Genomic DNA, 10,815 nt, shown 5'->3' on the forward strand with positions numbered 1-10,815 from the left:
AAAGAGAAATAAAAATAAGTGTTTCTCTTGATAACATTCTCATCTAGAGGTTTTGCTGTGGTTAGATAAACTGGGATTTTTGTCATAGGTGTTCTATTCTTTGCTGTCCTGGGTTGAAGTGTTCGTTTTTTTAATCGAGGTCTTAGAAAACGTGTTTCCCTATTCTTTGGAGTCCATTTTGCAATATATCACATGAGATGGAGTCATCAGAAGGCTTTTCAAATTTAAACTGCCCCACCAACCTTCACTTATAAGCTTTTAGCATTAAACCTTAATAAAATCGAAAATAGAGGGTTTACATATTTGGCATCATCATCTATGTTACAGAAGGGTCAACAGGATAAATTTCATGTCAATTTACTATTTTTGGTGCTGGCTGAAATCCTTGAACATCTTAGAGAAACCACATATTTTCAAAGGTTCAGAGTTTGTCACAAAATCTGCATTCTGAGGGGCTAAAAATATAGCAAATCTGCAATGCTTTTACATCTACCACCAAAATGCCTTTTACCAGATAGATATCAGATATGAAGTTCAAAAAAGAATGGCTCTCCTTTACTCACTGTCACGCAAATTTTCGTCCATGTTATGTAGGTATTAAAATTCGTTCAGAATTTCTTTTTTTTTTTTAAAGATTTTATTTATTTATTTGAGAGAGAGAATGAGAGAGAGAGAGCACATAAGAGGGGGGAGGATCAGAGGGAGAAGCAGACCCCCTGCTAAGCAAGGAGCCCAATATGGGACTCAATCCCGGGACTCCAGGATCATGACCTGAGCCGAAGGCAGTCGCTTAACCAACTGAGCCACCCAGGCGCCCTCGTTCAGAATTTCTTCTCAAACACATGCCAGGGCCATTTATTACTGTAACATAACTGAGTTTTCTCTCCTTGGCGCATCTCGTTCTCGGAGGCCGAGCTGCATTAATATTTATCTGCCTTCTTTCATGAGAAAATTATCCACTGAGCTTAGCAGATACATATTTCCAAAGAATCACAAGACACTTAAAACACCGTGAATTGAAAGGAATGTGTATTTGAATGTCCAATTAGTTAAAGAAAACTCAAAGTCAATGAAACTGAATATGTTGGATTTGAATACCATATGTCGGCGTATTTTAGCCCTCATTTGGAGAAGACCGGAGGGCAGAATTAACAGTCCCTGCCTTGCGCTGGCCCCGTCTCCTGCACGAGCAGCGGGGATTAAGCAGAGAATACTTGCGAATGTTTCACAAATAACTTCCTTGGAGACGTGCAAGTTTTTCACACATAACTTCCTTGCTGCTAATCCCTGCTTCGCACTAGTAGCCACACATGGCTCCTTGGACGACAATTACTCAGTTGACTCAACTTCATAAGGCTCTGGAGTCAGCATGGCTGGTTTTAAAGATGTGCCAGCTCCAGGACTCTGGGCAAGTTATTTATCCCCTAGGCATCTTGGTTTCCTCATCAATAAATTGGGCATAGTCATGGTCCTCCCTCAGAGAATCATCCTGAGGACAAAGAAGCTGTTTACGGAGGACTGGAAGAACACCTAAGAAATAACGAGGAAATCTCAAGAGAGGCCAAGTCTGTTCTCAAGTGTCCAATTTCTAGCTCTTCACTTCCCTCTCCTACCTTCTTGTGGTCTCTGCAATACCTTCGCAGGTCTTTTCAAAACTTTTCTCACAGAAATGTGAGGCTTGGTCATAGTGCAGTGTAATGGGTAGAGGACAGTTTAAAATATCACTCCTGTCAGAGGAAAGTGCAGATTTCAATAGGAGTCAAAGCCTTCAGCTAAAGGAAGCGCATCTCTAGGGCACACTCGTGTGCGTGGGACAGCTGGTGGAAGGTAGTGGGATGCTGCCCCAGGCTTCTGACCACACTGCCATTTGCCTTTCTCGACCCCACCATAGCGTGGCCCAGGGTCTAGGGATGAAGGGGGGTGAGCTCTGGGCTGGATGTCTCACAGAGAGGCTTCCAAGGCCACCAACAGGCTCCTCTGACGTTCCTGCTCCTCTCAGGACACTTGAGAAACAGGCAGAAAGGACAGGCATGAGCGTTGTCTCTGGAGCTCACTTGGGAAGGCAGGACAGCTAGGTGGGGAGTCCTGGAGGGTGACCTGTGGGGCTGGCAGGCTCTCCTCAGACCATGCAGGGAGCAACCTCGGGTTCAGTTCTGAGGGCTCCACTTTAAGGAGGACGCTGGTCATTTGCAGTCATCCATGAGAGAGCAAGAAGGATGAGCAGGATAGACTTAAAACCATGGAGGGAAATTTCAACCTGGAGAAGACAAGACCAAGAGTGACTGCCATCTTTAAACACGTAGGGGCACCTTGTCCAGGAGGGGTTGCCCTTCTCCATGGATCCAAAGGAAGAACCAGGGATGAGGGATGGTAATTTGAGGGACACTGATTTTGACTGAATGAAAAAATGAGCTTTTATGGATAGGCCGCGCATCATGAGACTGTGAACTCTCTGTCACTGGAGCCGTGAAGTATAAGCAGGATAATTAGGATCCTCTTTGAAGATCTGATGGATTTTGGACTATGGATTTTGGACTAAGTGATTATTATTAGTTTTTTTTTTTTGTCTTTTAAAAAACTTTTTATTTGTAAATAATTTTTTCATATGTAAATTTATAAAAGTGTTAAAATATATAATCAGCACAAAGAACACCTGTATAAATTTTATCCTTATTCAAAAATTTCTAGCACTTTACCCATTTACTTTATTATTTGCCCTCTCTCTCTCCAACTGGATGATTTTTGGGTCACTTCTTCTGTTGAGAGTTATGATTCTACACACCAAGGCTTCTTTCCAAGTAATGAGATTTTAGAAAAATTGAAATCCTGCTGGCGGTGCTTTTCATGGCACTTAGCATAAAACCCAAATCCGCATACATGATCGATAGGGCCCTACAGAGTCTGACCCTGACCATCTCCCAGACCTCATATCTTCATTTTGATCACCCTGCTGCAGATTGGTTTTCTTTTTCTTCTTCCTCATACATGCTAAGCTCATTCCTGGCTCAGGGCCTTTGCACTTGCTAGTTCCTCTGCCTTCAGTGATCTTCCCTGGTTATCGACTGGCTGGGTCCTTCTAACACTCTCAGACCCCCGCAAGTGCCCTCCTCCAACTCCTACAAGTTACTCTATCACATTGCTTCGAGTTACCTCTTATCACTGGGTGAAATGATCTGGTTTATTTTTTCGTCACTCCCTAGAACATAAACATCACGAGAACAGGGGCCTCGTCTATGTCTTATTTGTTACCACGTCCTGAGTGCCTATGACAGAGAAATATTGTTATCTGCTGAACGAATAAATAAAAGAACAAATGGGCCCAAGAACATCTGATCAAGGGCTTGTTAATGCAAGGATGAATGGTAGCATTTGACAACCTACACAAAATAGAAATTGCTTAACAAACTTGAGAAAGATAAAGAGGCGGAGTATATTCTAAGTGACAGGAGGTTTGGGGAAAAGTTTTTCCAGTGGGTGCCCCATCCAAAAGAAGGTGTGGACTCTTCTCAGAGGCCAGTGTGCCTTCTGTTTCCATCTGTTTGAAAAGATTACCATAAAGATGGAAATTTGCAAGCCCTCCTGGGTGGTTGACATGGGAAGACCGGAGGGGTGCCAAGGGTATTTCTACAGCTGCATGTCCTAGGAGTGAATCAAGAATGGCTCAGTTCTTTCAGAAACTAGCTGTGAAAAATCTTTACTATGTTGAAATTTCTTTTAAAGGAGCTCACAGATAATCTACAGTGATGCTACAGAGAGATGGATTTTTCTATGTGTTCTTTTTCTAGAATCACTCTGGCTCTATTAGAAAGTGGTTTGACAGCCTCCAAATGAAGTGTCCATATGATTCCATTGGAGGTGTACATATGATTCCATTAAGAGGCCTGAGTCTTGCCCACAGGCCACAGGCATCCATTTCTTGTCAGGTCTAATTATTGCCAATGACCTTGAGCACTGGGTCTTTGCTCTGAGTGAAGTTTAAAGGCTTCTGAACTTGAAACTGCCTCCTTCTCAACCAGAGAAGAAATGTCCAATATCACCTATTGTGGAAGTGGCGAGAAGTCACATGACCTGGAGAAAATGGGATGAACCAGCCCCAGGAAAAATTATTTTTAAAAAGCTTTGCTTAATTCACTTACCTTGGTAAGCAAGAATAGCTACTGAACAGAGAAGAGAAATTCACCACTTAATCAATGAGGGAGAATGCTGATTTTTAAATTTTTAAAAGGCTAATACCATAAAACTAAATGAATGCCTCGAAATCAAGCTATCTGAGGGGAAGTGTATGCAATGGATAAGAGAACCCACTCCAGAGACAGACTTGCTGCAGTGTGAATCCCAGCTCTGCAACTTAACTGCTTGTGACTCTAGGCAAGATATTTAACTTCTCTGCTCTGTGCCTCAGTTTGCCCACCTCCAACATAAACATCATAAGTACTCAGCTCATGGGGATTTTGGGATTAACTGAGTTAACGTGAGTGAAGGGCTTACCATAGGACCTCCTACACTGAGCACGATGCAAGTGGTTGCTATTATTTCTTCTCTCTTACTCCCCACCTCTAGTTAAAGAAGAAAATCCTGTATCTACAAAATAACTTCAGATACATCACCTAATTTTCATCCTAACAGTGCCTGGTAACATTGGTGGAACAAGCTTCTTCTTTATTTTGTAGACAATCAGTCTCAGGCTCTAGGCTGTACAGCTGATAATTGACTGAACCCTAACCTGAACTCAAGTCACTGCCCCCAGTCAACAATTCAACTTGGAACCTGGCAATGCCTTGTTAGGAGGCACATCCCTAGAGCCTCGTGGCCAAAGCCTCCGTTAAACACGACAGAAACTTGAGTGTGTTTGAAATTTAAAAAACAGAAACAACCCCCAAACACTGAAGCATTACTTTCACTCACAAAAACACAGAGATAAACAAACCTAGAAAGACTGATTATTTGCCCCATCTCATCTAAGCAAAACGTCAAAAGAGAGCGAGCCGTCCAGGAGACGAATAAATTAGCTTTGTGCAAGTCCTTTCAGTGAGAACAGCCTAGAATTCTAGTAGCTGTCCAGGTAAGGGCCATCTATTTATTTTGAAACACGATACACATAATCGGAGGATTATCTTGAGCCTTCCATAGCCCACGGTTCTCAGGATTCAAGCTACTATCAGAAGAGGCCCAGCTTTGGCACGATTAATGGCGATGCCTTGCAGTAATTACTTCGAGAAATAATAAACGTCCTTCCATAGTTTAACGCCATGGTATCGCCCCCATCGACATCCTTTTTCATTTTCATTTTTGCCCATCATGGAGAGAAAAGGAGAGAGGCTTAATTTGATTTACAGAGGGAAAAACAATGCTGAATGTCCTTTTTTTTTTTTTTTTTTTGCCAGGGGGTGGGGGTTTGTGTAAGGAGAAAAGGTCAACCAGCTGGTTTTCATCTATCGGCCATAATTCTCTGTTTAGTTTACACTATTAAACTCCAAAGCTTTGCTTTAATCTTAACTGTTACAGTATGCCTTCTTGCAGATCCTATCATGTCGCATCCCTGATAGGGTTTCAGACTCTGGCGAAGCACCATTCCCCAAGCTGGTCCTGGCCATATGGGTAGTGAATGCATCCAACATTTTTTCTTTGGCGCCTGCATCATTATGTTTTGTCACCAATGGTTTCTCGGGTTTTCAGTAAATTGCTGCGTATACTGTGGTTTGGAGCTGTCGAAATGACGGCCTCCATCTAGCTGTATACAACTGCGTCCTCATTAGGGCCTCCCTGTCCTGTTAGCCTTTGGGGGGTGACCTGACATCTGTTTGCAGAGGGCGTGTGTGTAGGGGGGAGGAAGGGAGAGGCCGTAAGAGAAAGACAGAAGGCAGGAGCAAGGAGTGTGAGGGGGAAACAGCTCCCTGGAGTCCTCCACTCTCTAAGAGTCCGGGGCAGGAGGGGGGATGAGGAGAGAGACGTACCTGATCTGTCTTCGCTCTGCGAATCACATCTTCGGCACAGTTCTGGGATGGTCTTCAGCGACGTGACTGAGTACTGAATGGCAAGCCAGAGGACAAAGGGAAGAAAACGACACTTTAAAACGAGAGCGTCACATTCACTCAAATTGGCCAGAAAAAGCAAAACACAAGAAGCGATACTTGAGTACACCACGGATATATCCAGAAAGTCTGTCTAATTTTATCTGAAATGGGCTGCTTTAGGGATCTGGCTGCATCCCAAGCTCCACCTAGAAGCATCGAAGTAGATGCACATTAAAAGGGGCTACATGCCCCCCTCCCCACTTTCACACGCAAGGTGTGGCCAAGCAGACATTCTCTCTCCCGTTACTTCTACTACTGATGGAGGATGGAAGAATTTTCTGGCTCAAGAGTTTCCAGAAGGTGTCCAGAATATTTGCATTTGGAATCCGGGTGTGAAGAGCCGAAGAGAGAAGGCCTCGGCTTCTGGCAGCACCCAGGGCTGCCAGGAGCCTTACCTGTGCCCACGCTGGCTGGACTACGTAAAGGTCCCTCATGTTACCACCTGCCAGAGATGTCACTGGGTGGCATCTGTGAGCTCCATGGGAAATACCGGGGGAAATGTTATGAGAAGCAAGAGGAGCATGGTTCTGTGTCTGCAAACTAATCTGTTTCATGTATAGATTAGTCCGAACTGAAAGAAACCACCTCCCAGCATCAACCCAGTACCAACTCAGGGACCAGCTCTCAGGATAACAAATTACAACACGAGGGGGCATAAAATCAGATGAGCTAAAACAAATGTAAAATCAATAGCTATGATTTATGGGGACTATGCCTGATGCCATTCCATCTTTCTTTAGAGAAGTATGTTTTAAAACAAAATAGATAGGATGAACCATTTCTTTAATCAAACAACTGTCTTGAATCACACATTAATCCCTAAAAGACGGCTCCCTAAAAATATCTTGCTCTGTACCTTTGAGAACGATGTTCTTATGGCAATGAGAATGTATTATAAATTACTTAGACTGCTGCAAAATTTGGGGGGGATTGAGAACAAATCTTTAATCTGAAAGAAAAATGATCATGGGAAGCTCATTAGGATTATTCTAGCATTACAAGTGAGGAATGTGTAATAAGGACACATTTGTCAATAAGAAGGTACTTTAGTTAGCTTGATGTTGATAAATGAAGCCAAGTGTCTACATCGAGACCCCCCGTGCTTCCTCCATGATGTCAGGACAGCAAAACTGAGGGAGGGGCAGCGGTAGCTTGCCAATTGCCTGTCACAAACAAATTAAATTTCCAGTTCTTCCAAGTGAAAAATGAAATCTCAAATGACTAATTAGAGAAATTACTCTTACCTGTCTGATGCAATAATATCCTGTTTATGGTGCCCATTCCTTAGAGACTACAGCGCCTTTAGTCAATCTACTCACATACTCAGAAGAAGGGAGGGCTCTCTCTTAAACCAAAAATGAACTTAAGGCATTTTTCCCCTTTTGCTGTATGCTCTTTGGGGGCTGGGGTTAACATAGGTACAGAAGGCGTTTTTCTTGTTACTAATAAGGTACCTTATGTTCCTGGCCAAGTACAAGCTCTCCAAGGAATCTGGTAGCTTCTTGAGACCAGCTGGTATGGGTTAAATAATTACACAGTTTATAATTCAATTAAAATGAGGCCTTGTGTTTCAGCTGCTATGTGCCCCAGGAAAACACCCCTTGGCAAAGTCTCACCCCCTCTCCTTCTGTTTTTCTTCCAAGGCAAAATGTTAGAAAGAGGGAATTTAAGATGGATTGTGTTGAAATATAGTTAGTGATAAATTCAGTAAGGTCGCTCACTGGGCTTAATGATATATATTTGATTAACCTGGGTGTGTTGCTGTCTGCATTTTCAGCCATGTGCATCCTAACTGCTACCTCTCGCCCCAAAGTGAGGCATGTCAGAATCTCTGAATTATTAGCTGTACATTCAGCTCTTCCTCTGTGACCTCAAAGGTCCGTAGCATGCAGTAACTGGTCATGTAATAAGGTTTAAATTGGAGCAGCGCAGGTGGCCTGGTTGGTGTGGGGACTGAGTTACAGGCAGAGGACTAGCCTCGCTGAGCCCCACCCACTGCCTCAACCTCCATCCCACGTGGCAGCTTTGCCTCTCCACCCCTGGCATACAGAAAGTCATGTTTGTGAAGTCAGACATCTTAATTCATTGGGAATAATGACCTTGAAGAAAAAGTCATACGCCGCTCCTGGTCATGAAAATTACAAGGGTGGTACAGCAATCTGAGAAAAAGATGACGCATTGGCCAGAAAATCAAAGTTCTGGATAACTGTAAGGGTATAGGGAATGTTGAATTCAGCAAAGACTCCAACCTACACTGTGAACAAATCCACCATCCTTTATTAAGACACAAGGAAAACATCCGTTTGTGTATTTGCTTCAGTAAGCACACACACCGCTCTTTGGATAGAACATAAAGCTTAAAGAGAATGCTGTATGGTTAGGTCATGATGGGAAGTGTAGCCGTGGAAACACCCAATTCACAAAACCAACATGCAAAAGCATTTTCATATGTGCACATTCAGGAATAAGCAAATGACCCAGGAAGTCTCCCTTACATAAGTGCATTGTATTACCATCTGGGAGCTGAAAGGGAGGGCTTCCCAGGCCCTCATCCCAGTGCAAAGGACAGATGGCCTTTCATAAGGAGCTGTCTGATCGCCAACCCACCTCATTCCTCGGACAATGGCCAGCTCCCTGGGCAACAGCTACTGTCATTTTGGCCCTACCAGAACCAAAGCCAATGTGTCTTCCCTGTCTCTTGCCCCCAACCCATGCCTTTGTATTCTGTTCCCTTGATAGCTATTATTCTTGGGTGATAAGAGAGAGGGGGCTTGCAGATGATTCAGAAGCACCATGTTTCCTGGCTCTGTGTTGCTCTAATTTATTCTTTAAAAAAAAAGTCTTCCAGAGGTTAATCCCACAGAAATAGCCTTTGTGAACCAAACTTCATTTCCACTCCTCTATCATGTCTCAAGAAAAGCCCCCTCTATGGGTTGACCAGCTGCCTCTGCTTCTTCAATGACCCTGTGCGTTCAATGTTTAGTTCCACCTTCTGTACCTTTACTCCAGGGTCCTGTTTGCCTGCAAAGCCTTCCTCTGGCCAGGCAAAAGCTACTGTTCTGCAAGGCCAGATGGCGCTCTGCTTTCTGCATGAAACCTGGCTAACTGCTTCAGCCCTAAAAGACTCCACTCTTCTCTGCCTTTGGTAAAATACTGCCTTGCCTTGTGCTCTGTTGTTTCCTAGGTGTTAGTGTTGGCTCCCCCAAGTGCCCCAGGGAAAGGATGGTGTCTTTGACTTGCATGAATGCATGGCACAGAGCGTCTTATTAACTATTTGACTGAAATATCAAGGCTAGCACATGTCTGATTAATCCCTGGGCATAATATTATAGATGTTCAAAAGAGCTCTTTCATATTTAGGTACTAAGTGGGAATTTCCTCCATGCTTCCACACTTGGACTAGAATCAATTAACTTTCTAAAATGCAAATTTGACTAAGGTGCTTCTCTGTTTCAAACGGGCTACAGGGTAAAGCCTTACCATGGCACGTGAAAGCCTCCACGAGGTCAGGCTTATCTCTTACCATTGTCCACTTCTCTTTTGACTATAGCCAAGTGAAATTTCTTATTGATCCCCTGTCTACTGTTCTACCTGTTTATACCTTTATGCATGCTATTCTGTCCACCTGAAACGCCATTCCACCCATTCCATTAGGCAAACTCTTTTTAATTCTTCAAACTTTGTTTAGGAATCACTTCTACAAAATCTTCCCCACCCTCCCAGATGGAAGTAATTCCAGCTTTCAAAGTGTGGTGTCTGGACCAGTGGCATCAACCCTATCTAGAAACTTGTTAGGAATTCACATTCTTGGGCCCCATCCTTGAAACTCTGAGGGCAGAGCCCAGCAATCAGTATTTTTACAAGCCAACCAGATGATTCTGATGCATGCTAACATTCAAGAACAACTGCTTTATATATAGATTTTAGGCACATGTCCATTACAGATTCCATCACATGACATTTAGCCTATATGTTCCCATCACTGCTTTCTCTGCTTTCTGAGGGTGTGGGCAATATATTTGTCAAAGATACTGGGCACTTACTGAACTGAATAAAATGAATTTCCCAATGTAACCATGATTTTAGTGGCAATAATAAAAATAATAATAGTAGAAGTTAATATTTATATGGCACTCATCTTCCTAGAAAGGCCCATTATTACAAGTCTAGCGATGTAATCATGGTATATCTAAAAGAAAAAAATTACACTTCTAATAGATTAATAGTATGGGTACTGGCTGATGTCTTAGTCTTTTGTATGAAGAACAATGGATTCGGAGCCAGAAGATCTAGATTCAAGACCCAGATCTGATATTTATTAACTGGGGTTCTGGACAAATAAATCATTTCATAGCTCTGGGGCTCACTTTCTTTACAGATAGAACACAGGTGATCATATGAGATAATGCAAGTTGAGGTCAGTTTGCAAGCAGTAAATGATGCTGAATGTTTTTGTCTCTTCCCCTTGACCTGTTCTCCATGTGTGTACACAGCCCTTCTTCCCTCCCCACCTTCATTCCTGATTTTAAGCTCAGTGGATCAAGATGTGGGAACTAAAGAGACCGGAAGAGGGGGCTGAGCTGGGACTGGAAAAGAGGAGAGCCCAGCCTGTCCCAGTCTGTTCTTTGGCTTCTCTTTGGTCTTTCCTCCTCCAAGAGAGTCCACGGCCAAGGGCTGACACTGAAACTTAGCTTCGCAAACTACAGAGTTGATGTGACACAAGACAATCCTACACATCCCA

At 43.2% G+C, this 10,815-nt stretch overlaps 1 protein-coding gene across 14 annotated transcripts in view; it reads right to left on the reverse strand.

The window, feature by feature from the left end:
- Positions 1-10,815, reverse strand: part of SNCAIP (synuclein alpha interacting protein) — a 176,899-nt gene that overhangs the window by 76,111 nt on the left and 89,973 nt on the right. For all 14 annotated transcript variants that reach the window (XR_014147272.1, XM_081827193.1, XM_006728801.3 and 11 more), the window contains exon 3: positions 5,955-6,027. Coding sequence is in view for 13 of the 14 variants with exons in the window: in XM_081827193.1 (XP_081683319.1) it covers positions 5,955-6,027 (73 nt within the window). In the remaining variant the exon portion in view is untranslated. The remainder of the gene's footprint in view (positions 1-5,954; positions 6,028-10,815) is intronic.

Source organism: Leptonychotes weddellii, chromosome 7, assembly GCF_054177405.1.
Source record: "Leptonychotes weddellii isolate Sample4059 chromosome 7, ASM5417740v2, whole genome shotgun sequence".
NCBI classification, from domain to species: domain Eukaryota; kingdom Metazoa; phylum Chordata; class Mammalia; order Carnivora; family Phocidae; genus Leptonychotes; species Leptonychotes weddellii.